This window comes from Telopea speciosissima, chromosome 5 (genome assembly GCF_018873765.1).
Source record: "Telopea speciosissima isolate NSW1024214 ecotype Mountain lineage chromosome 5, Tspe_v1, whole genome shotgun sequence".
NCBI lineage: Eukaryota > Viridiplantae > Streptophyta > Magnoliopsida > Proteales > Proteaceae > Telopea > Telopea speciosissima.
In genome coordinates, this window is record NC_057920.1 from 56,865,930 (window position 1) to 56,885,274 (window position 19,345).

The 19,345-nt window shown below is 39.6% G+C and overlaps 1 protein-coding gene across 4 annotated transcripts; it reads left to right on the forward strand.

Moving 5' to 3' along the window:
* Positions 1-524: 524 nt before the first annotated feature.
* LOC122662523 (eukaryotic translation initiation factor 5B) lies at positions 525-19,298 on the forward strand. 4 transcript variants are annotated; one of them, XM_043858178.1, is made up of 13 exons: positions 525-658; positions 945-1,605; positions 1,672-3,797; positions 3,921-4,028; positions 4,132-4,232; positions 4,324-4,414; positions 4,501-4,611; positions 4,700-4,765; positions 16,458-16,517; positions 17,176-17,733; positions 18,721-18,840; positions 18,938-19,057; positions 19,162-19,298. In XM_043858178.1, the coding sequence occupies exons 2-13, from the start codon at positions 993-995 to the stop codon at positions 19,225-19,227; spliced, it is 4,140 nt and encodes a 1,379-aa protein (XP_043714113.1). In that variant the 5' UTR covers positions 525-658; positions 945-992; the 3' UTR covers positions 19,228-19,298. The 4 variants fall into 4 exon arrangements, with proteins under 4 accessions (XP_043714113.1, XP_043714112.1, XP_043714114.1 ...); XM_043858179.1 differs by having other exon boundaries at positions 526-658; positions 945-1,719; positions 1,810-3,797; XM_043858180.1 differs by having other exon boundaries at positions 527-658; positions 945-1,627; positions 1,853-3,797.
* Positions 19,299-19,345: the final 47 nt, after the last annotated feature.

A 19,345-nucleotide genomic window follows, 5' to 3' on the forward strand; every position in this document is an offset into this window, starting at 1 on the left:
AACCAAACCAATAAAAAATCGATTCAATTTGATTTGGTTCGATATGAACCGAACCAATCGATTTCAATCAATCCGGCGGATTCGATTCAGGTTGCATTTTCAGACAGTCACGCCCTTATGTAATTACCAATTTACTATTGTCTCATTACGAATCAAATTCCACACCTAATCTCTGAAGGTCTCAATTCCTAGTGGTTGTTCTGTCAAACTTCCAGCTGATCTAAACTAAGCCCAAAAAGATTTGGTCAAAGCGTGAATGTGAGAAAAAACCAGCACAAGATCCTTTTCTCTTTACTGCAATTGGACCTTCTCTCCTAGTTAGACTAGGACAAAGTCCAAGGCTTCACAGAAGAATAGGCTGTGATAAGTTAGCCGGGCTTATATCTGACCAGCCCAATAGCCTATTAAGATCCCTAATAACACCTCACAGGGACCCTTCTCCGCCTGTGTTATATTCCGTCATCGTTTATTGCAGGTCATTTCTTCGTTTTTCAGAGTTTCGATTCTTACAGGATTAGCTGATAGTTCAAATACGACTGGAGCTGTTACCTAATAATTGCAGATATTTCATCAGTTCAAACTTCAAAATAACCTAAATCTAAGCAAATCTCGTTGTCGTCTTCTCGAATTATCGAAGCATCAGAGGTGTGTTGCTTTTGTATTTTCTATTTCATCGCATTGGTTTTTGTTGGCGGCGAATATTTTTTGGTATTATACCTTCACCATATCTGTAATTTTTTCTTCTTCTTCTGTGAATTCGGTTCTTTTAATTGGAGATGCGATCGGTTTCGAAGATAATTCTTGTAATATATCTGTCTGGTTATTGTTCTCTTATCTTCAAATGAGAGATCTATATGTTCTGGTTACGTTTCTCTTTTTCTGTTTCTGTTTTTAGGTTTTTAGGTATTCACTTACCGTTATTGAATGTGTTGTTAATTCTGCAGGTTCAAAATTCGATTTTTTGTAGTTGAAATAATCGTGTAACGTTATCAATGGGTAGAAAGAAGCCAACTGTTCGGGACGAGGAGAATCCTGTTGCGTCTCAGGGTGGGAATAAATCTAAGAAGAAAGGGCGTGTTATAGATGACGATGAATACGCCATTGAATTGACTGAGGATCAACCGAATATTGATCCTGAGAAACAGAATAATGAGGATGCAGAGATGCCGGTTGCTGGGAAGAAGGGAAAGAAGGGCAGCTCCAAGTCGGTTCAACCTAGGGTTGAAGGGCAAGACAAGCCCATTGGAGAAGAGGAAGATGATGCTCCAGCAATTGCCTTCACGGGTAAAAAGAAGTCCAAATCAAAGAAGGGTGGTAATAATAATTTATTTGCTGCTTCTAATTTTGATGTCCTTGAAGATGAGGATGTTAAGGAAATAGATCAGCATGAAGAGAATGGTGATGGTGTTGGAGAGGATGAGCTAGTGGTAGCTTTCTCTGGTAAAAAGAAGTCTTCTAAATCTAAGAAGAATAACAGTTTGTTTGCTGCATCTGCTTTTGATGCTCTTGATGAAGGCGATGGTACCGTGATTAATGAATCTGACCAGCAACCGACAGATGGAGATAAAATGGATGATGATGATGTACCTGTAATTTCTTTCTCTGGTAAGAAGAAATCTTCAAAATCTTCGAAGAAGAGTGATAGTTTGTTTGCTTCCTCTGCTTTTGGTGACCTAGATGAAGGGGATGGTATGAAAGATGAAAATAAAGAAGAGGATGATGATGCTCCTCTTGTTACTTTTTCTAGTAAGAAGAAGTCTTCAAAATCTTCCAAGAATGATGATGACACCAAGGATGAAAATGAAGAAGATGATGATGCTCCTGTTATTACATTCTCTGGTAAGAAGAAGAAGTCAAAATCTTCCAAAAAGAGCAGTAGCTTGTTTGCCACCACACTTCTTGATGAAGAGGATGGCAATGATGTGTCTACATCTGAACAGCAGATGGATGAAAACATAGTGGAGAATGAAGACATCCCTACAATTTCTTTATCTGGTAAGAAGAAGTCTTCAAAATCCAAGAAGAATAATAGTCTCTTCACTGCCTCCAGTTTTGACATGGGCCTTGGTAACGAAGAACCTGAAGAACCTTCTGTGAGTAGTAGTAATCTGGGTCATGGTAAGAATGCCACTGATGCCAAAGTAAATAAAGAAGGCAGTGAGGATGTAATGGAGTCATCTAAGAACAAAAAGAAGAAGAAGAAAAGTGGAAGGACAGCCCAGGAGGAGGATGACTTGGATAAAATTCTTGCTGAACTTGGTGCAGCTCCTCCTCTCCCTAAACCTACTGCTCCTCCTCCTGAGACGAAGGTTTCTCCTCCTCTAGAAGAGGCAAAGATTTACACTCAGCCAGAAGAAGTTGGCCCAGTGGATTCCAAGGGTGAGGAAAAGGAAGCTGATGAAGTTGGTGAATCTGCTGCTGCAAAGAAGAAGAAAAAGAAGAAAGAAAAGGAAAAAGAAAAGAAAGCAGCAGCTGCTGCGGCTGCTTCCTCTGTGGTGGAGGTAAAGGAAGAAAAACAGGAAGAAACAAAGACCAAAGTTTCCGATAAAAAAATCCCAAAGCATGTTAGAGAAATGCAGGAGGCACTGGCAAGGCGTAAAGAAGCTGAAGAGAGGAAGAAGAGAGAAGAAGAAGAGAAGTTGAGGAAGGAAGAAGAGGAACGCCGTCGGCAAGAGGAACTTGAGAGGCAGGCTGAGGAAGCCAGGCGAAGGAAAAAGGAGAGAGAAAAAGAGAAACTTCTGAAGAAAAAACAGGAGGGCAAGCTTTTGACAGGTAAACAAAAGGAAGAAGCCCGTAGATTGGAGGCAATGAGGAATCAATTTCTTGCTCAAGGTGCTGGTATACTCCCCTCTGGAGACACTGCTATTGCGCCATCAAAAAGGCCAATATATAAGACGAAGAAGGCAAAGCCAGCTCATGCACAAGCTAATGATTTGGCTCATGTGAAGGATGTGGAAAAAACAGAGTTTAAAGAAAACCAAGAGACTGCTGCTGAAGTGACAGAGGCTGATGAAGTGGAAGAAGTTGAGCCACAGAAAATTGAAGAGAAAGTGGAAGCTCCGCAAGTTGTTGAAGAGAATGGAATAGAAGAGGAAGATGATGATGAAGATGAATGGGATGCAAAGAGCTGGGATGATGCTGCGGTGAATTTGCCTGTTAAGAGTGCATTTGATGAGGAGGAGTCTGAGCCTGTGGTGAAAAGAGAGACCAAGCGTACCACACCACCAGTTTCTGGGGATGTAGGAGCCCCTGCTGCTGCAACCAAAACTACGATTTCTACCAAGAAAGCTAAGAATCTTGAAAGTAAGGCGGACCACCTTGAAGTTCAAGTTAGGGACAGTAATCGGAGAAAAGAATCTGCAGCAAAGAAAGAAGCACCGCATGAAGAAGGTGTCTCTAACCGGAAACCTGACAATCTTCGTTCCCCAATATGCTGTATTATGGGCCATGTTGATACTGGTAAGACCAAGCTTTTAGATTGCATCCGAGGTACTAATGTTCAGCTTGGTGAGGCTGGAGGTATTACACAGCAGATTGGTGCAACCTATTTCCCAGCAGAAAACATAAGGGAGAGAACCAAAGAACTAAAAGCTGATGCGAACCTCCGGGTCCCAGGTCTTCTGGTCATTGATACACCGGGGCATGAGTCATTCACGAATTTACGGTCACGGGGTTCAGGTTTATGTGATATTGCAATTTTAGTTGTTGATATTATGCATGGCCTAGAACCACAGACAATTGAATCCCTCAACCTTCTGAAAATGAGGAATACAGAATTCATTGTTGCATTGAATAAGGTATGTGCAGCTAGTTAATTTCACTTGCTTAGTTTCTTTGGTAAAACTGTGATAGTCATTTTTGGGGGTTGTTTCTTTAATCCTTTCCCAATTGTTTTTTTCTCTCTACCCCTCAATTATAAGGTGGATAGATTATATGGGTGGAAGACATGCCCCAATGCACCTATTCAGAAAGCTTTGAAGCAACAATCAAATGATGTGCAAAATGAGTTCAAAATGAGGCTAACACAGGTAAATAAATATCTAGGCTTGTATGCTACTGGGGAGGTTTTCAGTTATGCTAACTGGACTAATTCTTTCTGTTATTCTATTTCTGTATGTTTTCTTTATTCAGATTATCACACAGTTCAAGGAGCAGGCCATGAATACTGAGTTGTATTACAAAAACAAAGAAATGGGGGAAACTTGCAGTATTGTCCCCACAAGTGCAATCAGGTACGTGCTGTGGATATTTGTTCAATTTGACTGGGTACTCTAAGAAAACACTTCTTGTGTTGATTCTCTTCTTAATGTGTCAATATTATAGTGGAGAGGGCATACCAGATCTTTTATTGTTATTGGTGCAATGGACTTCAAAAACTATGGTGGAAAAGCTAACATTTAGCGATGAAGTGCAGGTTTGTTCTTGCTGTTTCGTTAATTGTGTGCTTATCATAATTGAAGAAACTTGTGGTTCTAATTTCAGTTTGTGACTGTTCACCAGTGCACGGTTTTAGAAGTTAAAGTTATTGAAGGCCTGGGAACAACCATTGATGTTGTATTAGTCAATGGTGTTCTTCATGAAGGGGATCAAATAGTTGTTTGTGGCATGCAGGTAAGTCTTATGAAATATATCATATATGCATCATTAGTCCTGTTTACAAAATGTTTCAAGTGTCTGATTTGTCCTTTTTCAATGTTAGGGGTCTATTGTTACCACAATCCGTGCTTTACTGACTCCTCATCCAATGAAGGAGATCCGAGTAAAGGTGATGAGTTTTTGGCATTATTCTACGTTTTTGCCAGCATTTTGATTAGTTTATTTCATATTATGAGGACTCAGTAAAGAATTGATAATCATTGAACCTAGGAAGATGATAATGGCATTGATATATGTGAAAATAAGAGGAATTGAATGCATGCAACTTTGATGAAGTCGATGATTGGATGCTCTCTGCTAACTATTCATTCTTACCATTCTATCTCTTCTTTTAATGACTAGCAATTTATTAATGGATAAAGAAAAGAAAATTATATGACATCCCAAGCAGCAGAGGAAAAGCAAAACCCACAACTAATAGTACAACAGACAATGGGATACAGGGAGGACTATATCTTACAAACTATGAAACTAAGACTACTTCCAAAACCTTGCTCTGGGAGGGGTCTCTGAGATGCGAGCAATGTGGCTGGTTTAACATGACCTGATAGGCACCTTCAAATTCCAGCCTAGCCAGTCCCTTCACACCTCTCAAATCATGGACTCCTGGAGCAGTCAAAATTCTGGCAGATTCTTTTGTGCCTTTTCATATTCGAAGGCAGCATTAAGTGTCTTCCCATTATCAGTTTTCATTATTTTGATTGTAGTTTCAATGTCTTGGGAACAGTTTTCAATGTCTTTGGGATAATATTCTATGTCTAGGAATTGTTATCTATGTATGGGAAATTCCAAAGGGGCCTTGGAATTCTAAGAGTACTTTAATGCTACTTGATGTGCTCAAGGCTTTTAAAGCCTTCCCCCCCCCCCCCCTATATGATGCAAACCATGGGCTGCTCTCAAAGGCACCCAACGAATTTTTACAGAAAACCATCTGAATATTTTCTTGTGTGACAAGAGGGCTTAGGTATGATTCCTACAGTGGGGCTAGGACTCCTATGGCTGGGCAACTAGTGGGACTCTAGCTTGCCAAAGTTATCTTACTATCTTCAACATTCATCATTCATCATCCATCACCATTTGCACCATTACCACCTTCATAATTGAAACACCAACACAGCAGGATCAGAACTAAACCAAATCTGACCCAAGCTGTCCAACGCCTACTCCCTATTCTCTTCCAGATTCGATCTTGGCATGCTCACCCTTTCGGGTTTGCATCACTCTCAACCTGATCCAATACTCATTTTCAAGTATACATTAGGCTACAGCTTTATTGCTTGACTTAACTTACTGGACTGATGGAACACAGGGAGGACTATATCTTGCAAACTATGAAACTACGACTACACTTCCAAAACCTAATGTACTAATGTAAGAGACTAGAATCAACAAATCCCCAACTTGCCCAATTTCAGCCATCTCATTAGTGATCCTGGGATTCCATTTAAACAAAAATTCAAGAAAGCTGCTAAATGTTGATTGAATCGAATAAGGTGCAAGAACCTCCATGACTCTCTGCATAGTTAAGCATCCAAACAATAACATTTGCAGAATTATCCTCCACTATTACTTACTCACTTGCACTAAAAACTAATAGAATGTAAACCTGCATTAAGAACTTAAAGTTCAGCCTGAGTGGAATCTCCTTTCCAAAATGGACCATATCCACATGCTACACTGAGCCACAAGGCATCCTAATTGAGCTTCCAATCCCTGAAGGGCTTGTCTTCCTAGAGAACATCGACCAATTTGATCTTTGCAACCCCCAACAGAGGTGGTTGCCAACTGTGACCATCTTATCAGCCCTTACCTCTTGCAAGAAAAAGACGGGGGGGGGGGGGTGGTGGATCAAAGCCTCTCCCAATTGGGATGAATATCCCCATAGATTCCTTAACTTCGGCCCAATGTTCCACTTCGTCATTGTTGCCATTCTCTCTATAAAGTCCCACCCTCACACCCAGCCAACTTTGTCTTAATTCTTTTTGATGTAGAGGCTATGGCCTGGTTGGACTAACGACCCACTTTGGAGCCGCAAACCAAGAACCGGTCCTAAACCAGTTCTCTGGTCTGGCAAGGGCTGGTAGACGTTGATAGTTGACATAATATGTAATCTTTAGTTTATTTCATCATTTTTGGATGGGTAGATTAAGTAGTTCTTTTGGAAGTTTCTACATTTGATATATTGCCTAGATTATTTATTTCCCTTTTTAGTTGGGTTTCTATTATCATGTAAGGGAGTTTTTCTTTATATTGCCTATGTAATACGTTGAAGAGCAGAATGAGATTAGAATGAATTGAAAGTTGGAGTTGCTGAGTGGCCTGCTGGCTGATTGCATATTCTTCCCGTTCCCTATACCCTCTCCCTTCCCCATTCCCAGGTACGACATCTTTCCTTTCTCTGTTTCTTCCTTCTTGTTGGTAAACCTTCTATTTCTGGGTACACCTGCTGTACGTGCCTGAACCCATCGTCTCCTGTTCTTTTTTTTCCTTCTGTTATTCTTCTTCCTCCGCCTTTTCTGTTTCACCTTTTACCATACTCTGTTCTGCATATAAAAGTACCTTTGATTGTGAACTAATCTCCTTCGCCCCTTCTTCTTTTCCCCCCATCTTCTAGGCGTAGGACCACCTGCCCTGGGCAACCTTAGCCTCTGAATCTCAGACCCAAAATCCTTCTATGTCGTGGAATATCAAACTGAGACAAATGCTGATCTCTATTCTACCGCCAGGAACAACTTTAGGTGGTTTTATTTGACGGCTCACGTGCTGTTTCTCTGTACTGTTACTTGAGCTTCATAGGACTGAGGTTGGAAGACGTTATCCCAAAATCTCGGTTTCATTGTAGTACTGTTGAGAGAGATTCAACCCTCATAGGGTTCTGTTTTTCCATCCTGTTTCGAAATCCTGAGGTAGAAGACGATCTATTCTTCCCCTCTTTCTCTATTGTCTTTTCCTTCTTTTATTGTTACTCCCTAAATACCCCCATCCTTTGCTTTATTACGTTACTTCTTTTCTTTTTATAACAGATTCCAGATTTAACCCTATACGTAACACTTGACTTTAATTCATTTCTTAAACCAAAAGGGTTCTATGTTGTTCATGATATTTACAATTCTGCCACTCTATTATTGGTTTGAGCTATGTGGTGATTGGGTGGGTGCATAGCGAATTCAGTAGGGTTTCCGAACTCCGGGATTGCACCATTTTTTCACAGGTTTGGACTCCCCCCTCCTTTCTGGTTGATAACTAAGTATTTTTATTATGTCAAAATAACTTAAACAAGTGGAAACGTGGGGATTCACAGGATTTGCATCGCAATCAGTACATAGGAAGGAAATTTCCCATTGAGAAGAATATGAAGCTCCCCATTCTATTGTTAGTTATATTTTCCAATTATCTCATTGGCTTTGTGTAGAAACCTTTGGGCAAATAGTTACCCAATCAATTAGCTAGGAGCTCATACTACTTTATGTATCCCATAAGGATTGTTGTCCATGTAGAAAATTTTAAATTCTTCTCCTTCCAAGCCTCATCATACACCATGGATTACTAGTACCGACATCTTCCAGTTTTATGCAAACAGAGTTCTTGCCATGAAAGAATTGCATCCTTAAGATGTGTTGTCCAAGTATATTGAAAACAAGGTTTGGAGGCTCTTCATGACCTTCTCTAAGCAACAATGGATGACACCAGATGGCTTATCTATGGTCTTCTTTCAAGAAGGCTACAACTTATAAAGGGAGAATCTCATTAGCCTGTTCTGGAAGTTGCATGAAAGAACGGTTGTTAACATGAATTCCACAGTTTTTTTTTTTGTTCCTGAAGAAGGATAATTCTTTGACCTCAGAAATTATACCTATAATTCCACAGTTATCTGTATTCTGTAAAACCCTTGCTGAAGTCCCGGCGATGAAGTTGAATGAAAGCTCTTGATGGTACAGTACCCTGATCCCAAGGTGCTTCTTTGGGGATAAACAAATGACTGAGTTGAAGATTTGAAGAGGCCCCAAAGAAAAGGTTGTGTGCTGATTGATTTAAAGAAGGCCAGTGATAATGTTTGATGTTATCTCATCCATGCTCTCAAATGCAAAGGGATTTTGGTCTAGATGGAAAAATTCAAATGAGAGGATAAATTTATGTGTTCCACTACTTGATCCTCATTATGGGATTCCCTCGATTATTATTTTGAGCAAAAAGAGGTGTTAGACTTGGTGGCTATCTCCCTGTTCTGGTTCATTCATAGTTGTCATGGCGTCTTGGTGGTCCTAGGCGTTGTGGGGTGGGGTGGGGGGGTTTGAAATCAATGTGTGATGCAGGTTCATCATAGATATAGGCTTATTTCTTTAGAAATAGGCCTAGGGTTGGGTTATATACATGTTGGGCCTTTGTTCCCAAGGGTTTTCTATGCATTAGGCTACTTTAATGAGCCTAAACTAGGGGTACATAGAGTGCATACGGGATTAGCCCAATACATAGTTTATTTTTATGTTTTCTAATTGAACTGGTTCAAATTGGTTGCATCCAATTGGTTCAATTTAAGTGATCATGTGACTTGGTTAAGTGGTCATGTGACAACTTAAGTGGTCATGTGACAACTTAAGTGGTCATGTGATGTAAGTTGGGCTGGATTAGGACTCTATAAGTCCAGCCATGTTTTGAGTCTATTTCCTTTAGTATTTTAGTTTCCTAGTCAATTTAAATTACCTAATAGGTTAGGGATAGGATTAGGCCATTCCTTTTTAGTGTCTAAGTCTATTTTTGAGTTTTCTATATAAGTTTGTAAGGGAGGCCAGCATTGTACACGAATTTGATTAATGAAAAAAGCTTTTGCTTGTTGGCTGCCATTGTTGCTGCTCCTGTGCTCCTTGTGAGTGTGCATCCTTGTAATGTAGTCCTAGGTAGGTAGGAGACCTACTAGGAGCCAAACAACAGGATTAAATAACAAAAGAGGTTGCTGGTTCGAATGGACAACACTAGAATTTAGGTCAATTCCTAGGGTTTGGGTTGGATATTGGGAAAGGGATTTATAGGGTATTAATGGGCAGGTCTAGGGGGTCAATATGGTATAAAAGGTTAGGGTTTGGATGAGTTTTGAAATTCTGCAATTTAGGGCAGAATTGGATTTAGGGTTATGGGTTTGGGTTTTAATGGCGTGGAGGAATGGAGGGAATAGAGTGGGAGTTATGAGCTGGATTTTGGATCGAATGTAGGGAGAGGTGTGGGGGATATAGGCTAGAAGTTTGGTTTGGAATTGATGGACAGATTCAAAATTATGGAGGTTTCCTAGTAGAAGTAGGAGAGAGGGGTAAAATTGTAATTTCAGACAATCGGCTGGGTGGATGGTGCTGAAATTTGAATAGAGTCTCTCTTAGGGTTTGAGGAAGACTTGATCAAATTTTTAGCAGGTTCTAATGGTTAGATTTGGTTGGGCAGAATTCTCACGAAAATCACCTTGTATGTGACCTTCTAGAAGGAAGAAGAATAGTTGTAGAATTTCTTACTTGTTGCAGGTCTTCAATGGCAACAGCTTTGAAGAACTAGAAGAAGTACCTCCCGATCTACAAGATGCAAGGAGTCGATCGGAGTCCACCAATCCCTCAACTTGATATTACTCACAAGGCAACCTTGATATTACTCACAAGGCACACTCACGATGGAGCAAAGGCAGCAACAAAGGCAGTAAGCATAAAGCTGAGTTTTTATTAATCAAATTCGTGTACCATGCTGGCCTCCCTTACAAACTTATATAGAAGACTCAAAAATAGACTTAGACACTAAAAAGAAATGGCCTAACCTTATCCCTAACCTATTAGGCAACTTAAACTGACTAGGAAACTCAAATACACTCAAAATAGAGTCCTAATGACTTAAAACAACTTAAACTACTTAAAATAAAGAAGATTCCCTAGTAGTCAATAGGATATAAGAACCTCTTAGCCAATAGGATCACTTCACTTAAATTAGAGCAATTGAACCAATTGGATGCAACCAATTTAAACCGGTTCAATTAAAAACACAAAATAAAAACTAAGTATTGGGCTAATCCCGTATGCAACCTATATACCCCTATTACAGGCCCACTAAAGTGGCCTAATACATAGAAAACCCTTGGGAACAAAGGCCCAACATATATATATCCCAACCCTACACTTATTCCCAATGAAACAAGCCCTATTTGATGATGAATCTGCATCACCTTGTGGTTCTATCAAGGTGGAAAGGGACTGGTGGAATCCGGTTGAATCCTTACGCCGTGACGGCTGGGAGGATCTTCTTCAAATTCGAAGGTGGCTTTATCCTTCACAACTGTCGAAGCTTGCTGCCAGTGGAATCTTGAGTTAGTTTGAAGCCAAAATTCTCCTTCTAATCCTCTAATCCTTTTCCCCAATTGATCCCCTTTATTTTTGGTTTGAATCCCATAAACCCTAACTCCATTAAAGCCCAAAACCTGCAACTCAATTCTGTCCAGAATTGCAGAATTTCAAAACTCATCCAAATCCTAACTTTTTTATACCATTATAGCCCTCTAGACCTGCCCATTAATACCCTATAAACCCCTTTCCCAATATCCAACCCTAACCCTAGGAATTGACCTAAATCCTAGTGCTGTCCATTCGAACCAGCAGCCCCTTTCGTTATTTGATCCTTTTGTTTGGCTCCTAGTAGGTCTCCTACCTATCTAGGACTACATTAATGTGACACCAACAAGACTTCAAGGCAACCAAGGCACCTTTCTAGCAAAGGGCGTTTGGACGCCTTGACAACTACGGGTTCAATGTTATAGTGGAAACTGTTTGTATACTTTCTGGGGAAGTGGGGAAGAGTATATTATAGGGAAGGTCTCTACTCTGCAATTGATGGATTACGATTGTTTTTTTAGGAGTATCAATAGGATTATTTCTATAACTTGAGGTGTCTTTAAATGTCTTAGATGATTCAAGCATAGTTTTAAAGATGTCAAGGCAACCCAAGGCGGTGAAGGGGCGCCCAAGTGTTACTTTTAATACACCACTAGCAAGAAAGGAAGTAAGCACTAAGAAGATAAAAAAAACAGGCCTCAAAAGAATAGTATGAAACAATAAGTAATGTAATTTCACATTATTCAACTCCCCACCAAAATTAAAGAAGGTTGGGGGGGGGGGGAAATAAACTTGACAGAGAAGGATGGGGAAGAAGAAACAAGGAAGAGGAAGAACCCGAGAAGAAGAAGAGGAAGAGTAAGAACTGGAGAATAAGAGAAGAGGAGGAATGGGAAGAACCAAAGAAGAGAAGTAGGGGGAAAAAAAAAAATCCTGTCCAACAAGGAAGGGAAGTAAAGGGGAAAAGGGAAAAAAAGGAGGCGAAGAGGAACAGGAAGAAGAAGAAGAACAAAGAAGTTGTTAGGTGTCAAACTGGAAGAAGGGATGGAGGCTAACTTTACAAACATTTTGGGTTTTTGGCTAAGAATTAGAAGTATGGGCTAGGGATTATAGCAGATATCATCTTATTCGATTGGCCCAACAAGTTATAGGTCTAAGGAAAGGTGTTCTAGTCTGTACGACGTCTGTGAGAGGAATTATCTTTGTTTTATTCCACCCACTTGGCTTGTCTCTGGCTTACTGTTTTTCTAGAGTGTAGATTCTTCAATGCTTCATGGTCAGTAAACAAGATGAATTCTTGCCAATCATGTAATGTGACCAATGTTTCAACGCTTGTACCACTGCTTAAATTCCAGATCGTAAGTAGAGCAACGCTTCTTGGCATCATTCAGTTTCTCACTATAGAAGGCTATAGGATGGCCTCCCTGCTTGAGAACACTGCCGATGCCAATGTGAGAAGCGTTTGGTGCCTTTGTCAATTGTCATTCACCACTTGATAAGAGTAAAGGCTTTGGTGGCTGCAGTTGTCCACTCGAATTTTCCCTTGCTTTTAATGCGTTCGGTGATAGGTGCCATAATGGTGTTGAAACATTTGATGAAGCGCCTATAGAAAGATGCCAACCCCTTGAAAACTGCACACCTCTGTAATTGTTTGTGGAGTAGGCCAATCAACAATACTTCAAACCTTCTCCAGATCATCTTCGACACCCTTTGATGATATTATAAAACCAAGGAAGATGACTCTGGGCATCATGAAGGAGCACTTCTTCAAGTTGATTTTAGAGTTTCTTAGATCGTTGTACTTGCATCACATGTCGCAAATGATCGAGGTGGTCAGACTTATCCTTGTTGTTAATCAGGATATCATCAAAGTAGACAACAAGAAACTTGTTGATGAAGGGGCGTAGTACATGTGTCATCACCCTCATAAAAGTGCTAAGGGCGTTGGTGAATCCGAATGGCATGACCTTCCATTCATATAAATCATCTTTTGTCATGAATATTGTCTTCCATTCGTCACTGAGACGAATGCTGATCTGGTGATATCTACTCTTTAGACTGATCTTCGAGAAGATATTGCACCATATAATGTGTTGAGCCTATCATTTAGGTGAGGAATTGATTACTTGTACTTCGTTGTCATTTTGTTGATGGCTTGATTGTTGACACATACACCACGAACCATCCTTTGGTGTGAGGAGGGTTGGTATGGCGTATGAGCTCGTGCTCTCTTGAATGAAGCCCTTGGCTCGATTGTTGCTACCATCCAGGCGGATTTGTAGGTGCCTAGGCGGCTGCCGCCTCGCATTGGTTTAATTGGTATCAAATCAGGTTCTGGCACTTAGTTATGCAAATACCCCCTATTTGAATCCAATAAAAATAGTTAAAAAATCAAATTCCAAAAGGATAAAAAGTCAACCCCCTAGTTCAAGAACAAAATTGGATTTTTGGTGGTAGGTGAAAAGTGAAATTTCCAACTTTCTCTAATATTGGGTTTTTTTTCTCAAATATAAAAATTCCGTAAATCTTAATATGGTAAAACATTGCTAAAACCAAAAGTGCGGGAAAATATTCATTTGTTTTGTTATCTAAAAAAATATTTTCATTCAGAGCGATTTTGACAGCATTCGCGCACACCAAATAAGGTTTGACCGGAACATAACTCCTTCAATATAAATTAGATTTAAACAATCTTAGATTTTTTGGAAAGCTGGTTTTGTGCTCTACCTAATACAAAAAGTCTCATGTAATAATAAATCATTTGATCTATCAAATATCTTAGAGAACAAGAACATTTCTCTAAATCGAGAGCAGGTTAATTACTTATTGATAACAACATATTTACTAAGAATAGTATAAACCAAATGTGAGGCTAGGTATACCTGAAAATGACCATTTCCAAGAACATATAAACCAAATGTGTGTTTTGATTGTTTCACACATAAAACTGATATATTAAAAAAATAATATTGGAAAGTGATTTAGGCCGCCTAGGTGCCGCCTAAGCGCACAAGCGCTTCGGGAGGACCTCGAATGCCTTGGATTGCCTAGCGCCTTGACAAATATGGTTGATACACATACACGACAAACTGTCCTTTGGCGTGAGGAGTGTTGGAGCGGCGTTCAGGCTTGTGCTCTTTTGATGAAGCCCTTTTTCAGTAACTCATCCACTTGTTGTTTTAACTCAGTATACTCTGTGGGACTGAGATGATATTGATTACATGTTGGATGTCTCGCATCAGGGGCAATTCATCTGGGGGCTCCTCATGTATTAGATTCGCAAAATCAGATAACAATTCATGAACGGGCTTTGTAAAAGTTAGCTCAGGTGGAGGAGTGACTTCCCCTTTGGGACTAAGGCCAAGACAAGGCTGGTCTCTTTACTGGTTTGTAAGAACTCTTGTGGTAGTGATAATAGCTTAGTTCCATTGGGCTCGCCTTTCTTTATCTTTCTTTCTTACCTCTTCATAGGCTTGGTGCTGGCTTTAGTATCATGCAGTGCTTTCTCTGCTAGGACATTTACAGGGTTGACACTATACATATACCCTTGGTTCATCTTGCCTCCAAGCATCACATCTTTGTCGTAAATCCAAGGCCTACCAAGGAGAATGTCTGTCAACTGCATGGGTATAACGTCACACCAGACTTCTTCATTGTAGGAACCCAATTTGAGTGGAGCTGAACACCTTTTGTGGACTTTTAAGGTGTTTCCATTTAGGAGAGAAACCATGTAAGGCTGTTGGTGCTTCTCTTTTTGAAGATTTGCTCTCTGGGCAAAGATATGTGAAACTATGTTCACACAACTACAGCTGTCCACTATTGCTTGTGCTAGCTTGGGTCCGCTGGCCATTCTACTGTAGAAGATGCAATGTCACCTCTAGTCTTCTCCATAAGATTCAGCAACGAGAAATTGATGGCATCAACTTCATATGTTGCCATGCAATCATTATCCTCGATTTCTGGTTCTTCTTCAGTGTCATCCTCTAGAGGAAGCCCATCATTAACCTCTGTCTTCATCATTTTCAAGGGCAGCAACCATGGCAAATGTAGAACGTGGTTTCTGATGACAAATTTTGCAGTGTCCATATTTGTTGCAGTGATAGCACTTAGTCTCGCTGCTTGCATTCATAGGAGCTTTAAAGTAATGGTCAAAACAGTATAATATCAAATCCAAAATTGAGATTTTAGGAAAATTTTTTGTAACAACAGATCAGAAGACCTGATCTGATTCAAAACCTGGTCAAAGGTCACTAGGGATGGCTCTTAAATGCTCCAAAGTGAGCAGAGGATCTGCTGGTCCGATCTCTAACAATTGCATATATTGATCTCAGACAGAAACAGAGCTGCCACCAGTGCTTTGGTGGAGGACCTTTGACTGTGTTTTAATTTCCAGCAATAACAGAATATACACAGCAAATAAAATTGATGGTGAACCCTACCAAACCCTAGTTAGATCAATCTCAGCAAACACCAATAACAGTAGAAGAGATACAACTTACTTGAGAGGAGAAAACAGAAAATAGAAAAGGGTATATGCGACCTTTGATTTCCCACCAATAGGCTTAGATCAGAATCCCTCCAATCCCATGAGTTTCTCACTCTTTACTGAGTTTCACAGCAGCAACAAAGGCAATAGCCATTCTCATTGATAATATCGTTGGGTACCTAGAATAGGCTACAATCTTTGATATAAAAAGAAAAAGAGTCCCTAGATATGTAAGAAAGCTATAGCCAATAGGAAGCATAACACAAGAAGGAAAACCACTGTACTAGGCAACGAGTTTTTAAGTGAAACAAAAACAACTTAAAATAAAGAAAAAATAACAAAAACTAAAACCCACAACATGAACTGGAAGGCAGGCTAACTAATGGGCTTAAAGGCCCATGTCGGCAGGACTTAAAAAGAAGCTGGGCTTCTTTTAAGTCTTGGCCACTAAGGCCTGTTTGTTTTTCTTCGTTCTTGGGGATTAAGTTATAAAATCCCCTACATTTGCATAAACTGACTAGAAAACTAAAACAATTAAGAAAACTGACTCAAAACAGGACTGGACTTATTGAATCTTAATCCAGCCTTACTAAACCACTTAATAACAATTAAAATAAAGAAATAAAGACACTTAACTAATTTTGTAGGCGTAGCTTCTACCCATATTATAGGCTCATTAAAGTGGCCCATTACAATGAAAACACATTGGATCAAAGACCCAACACATACAACTAAACCTGAAACATATTTCAATTAAAATAAGCCCAGTTGTATTTTATCTTCATAATCTTTGTTTCTGATTTTTTTATGTTGTATGAAATGTTCTTCATTATTCTTTTAGTTTTTGAGTTCTGTTAGTGTAGTTCAAACCACTCTCAGTTCATTTAGAACCAACGCCTTCAATTATGACAAGATTTCTCAATTTAAATCCAATGCAATGTGTTTTTGCTTTGTTTCAGGGACAATATCTGCAACATAAAGAGTTGAAGGCTGCACAGGGTGTAAAGATCGCAGCACAGGTGATGCCAGCTTTCCAAATGATCTTAGCTTGTGGATTTCGATAAATATTCATTTTGTAATATGCATGTGAAGTGCATTTTTTAAAAAGAGAAACATACTTTACAGCATATTTTTAAAAGATATGTGGAGTGCCACTTATTTTATACATACACATTATTTCTGTATTGTTCCTTTATGTGATATTTTATTTTTAAATTAAAAGTTAATGTACCTGACTTATTAAACTACATATAAAGGGCCATTATCCGGTGTTGATCCCGCCTATGTGGGGTCTTGGGAAAGGTGAGTTTGGAGTCGGTTGTAGCCTTGGGCTTTTTGCACAAAGTGGCCACCCTCAATATTAGAAACTGGGCATTTGCCTTGGCATCTGAAACCTTTTACTAGAGCAATGACCCTAATTATTAAACTATACACACACACACACACACACACACAAGTATAAGTACACATTTCTGTTAGTTTTTAACTGAATTATACACCAAGTGGCCATTTTTTCCCCATCCTCTACTTTGCTAATTAGTGAATGTTTTCCAAAATTCAGATAAGTGCTTATTTGAGCAGTCCGTTTGTTTTTACAATGCTGGATTTTATGCATACAGTTCACACGTACATCTTGCGTGGGCTTCTGAGGACACTTGTATTTTCTGTTACTTGCAGGGCCTTGAACATGCCATTGCAGGCACTGGTTTGTATGTAGTGGGTCCTGATGATGATCTGGAAGACATCAAAGAAGCAGCATCACAAGACATGAAGTCAGTCATGAGCAGAATCGACAAGAGTGGGGAGGGTGTTTATGTGCAAGCTTCTACTCTTGGCTCACTGGAAGCGTTGTTGGAGTTCTTGAAGAGCCCAGCAGTGAAAATACCAGTCAGTGAGATAAGCATAGGCCCTGTACACAAGAGGGATGTCATGAAGGCCAGTGTCATGCTTGAGAAAAAGAAGGAATATGCCACCATCTTGGCATTTGATGTCAAAGTGACACCTGAGGCTCGTGAGCTGGCGGAAGAGACTGGTGTTAAGATATTTATTGCTGATATCATTTATCACTTGTTTGACCAGTTCAAGCACTACATTGAGAATCTCAAGGAAGAAAAGAAGAAGGAAGTTGCAGAAGAAGCAGTATTTCCTTGTGTTTTGCAGATTATGCCAAAAAACATTTTCAACAAGAAGGACCCTATCGTTTTGGGGGTTGAAGTTGTTGAAGGCATTGCTAAGGTATGTGTTGGTTCAGTTTGTTTACCCTCTTTGATGGCAATATCTGGTCTGGTTTCATATTTTGCCCAGTTCAAGCTGTGTGAACCATTATTTTGTAGACCCAACTCACTTCTGAGTTTGAGTGTACTACTGTACTCTCATTTACGCTTTTTGAATTCTGACTGCAAGTCTTAGGCTGTAGGTGTTGTAAAATCAGTAAGTTCGATTTCACAGCTGACTACTGACCATAGATTTGGCACGAATTCCCTGGATAAAATGTGTTTCTCAATGACTGATATTTAGTGTAATGAGACTCATTTTTGTCTGTGCCCCAGGTATCATTTTACTGTCGAAGTCCTGGGGCCTTAACTGTGGGATTTTAGAGTGATGGTACTTTTGTTCTTTTCCTCATCGTTTCCATCCTGGGTGTATAGAATATGTTTTGGGTTGTGTAAAGGCCACAATATTTAGGAATGTGAATTGTAATTAGGAATCTTATTATGAATCTTATTATGATACCATTGATGGGAAAGGTGCTTAAACCTTTTCTAGGGAATGATACAACCTGGGAGTTGTGTTTGACAAATAGCTGTTTCTAACAGACTTTAACCTTTTTGTATTTTTCTCAAGTTAAGTTTGTCTGTTTATTAATCTGCACATATTGGTAAAATAGATTAATTTGATTTGAATATGCACATTAAACGGTAATTATTATGTATGTACAATCGAAATTGTGTTTTCCAGTAGGAAAATTGGGGGTTAGGTTGGCTAGAAATTGAGATGAATCTGGGAGAAGGGTCAGCTGCCAGAGGGCTTCCCTTCTTATGTATGCTAACCTTGTTCTTGATGAGTCTGGGAGAAGGGTCGGCTGCCAGAGGGCCTCCCTTTTTATGTATGCTAAATTGCTAACCTCGTTCTTTCCTCCTCTCTTCCCTAAACAGCCCTCCTTCTCTATTTTGATCTGATAAGGCATCTATTTAACATGTTTCATATAACAATTGCTTTTAGGTTGGTACACCAATATGTATTCCTTCGAGGGATTTCATTAATATTGGACGAATAGCATCCATTGAAAGTAACCACAAACAAGTTGATGTGGCTAAGAAAGGGTCAGAGGTGGCTATTAAGGTAAGGGTTGTCTTAAGGGAATTGTTGGTTTTCAAGAATTTGTCTTTTATTCTTATAGGAGTCAGTTTCATTGGTTCAAATTTAATCTGTGTTGCAGATTGCTAGTACCAATCCTGAGGAGCAACAGAAGATGTTTGGAAGGCATTTTGATGAGGATGATGAGCTTGTTAGCCACATCACTAGGAGGTCCATAGATGTGCTAAAAGATAATTATCGGGTAATTTCCATGCACCCTCTTGTAGGTTTTTTCTTCTACTATCATGGCCTTTTAAGCGTTGACCTAATTTTTCTTTTTAACTTTCCTAACTAAATATGGCACAGGATGAGCTGTCTATCGAGGAGTGGAGGCTGGTAGTGAAGCTAAAGACTCTTTTCAAGATACAATGAATTGTAGCAATCACACTGTGGCTGTGCTTTTGGGAGATATGTAATTGTAATTGGTCTCTTCTCTGGCTCAAGAAACAGGTTCTTCTCCTGCTCCAAGAAAAAAAAAAAAAAATCTGAC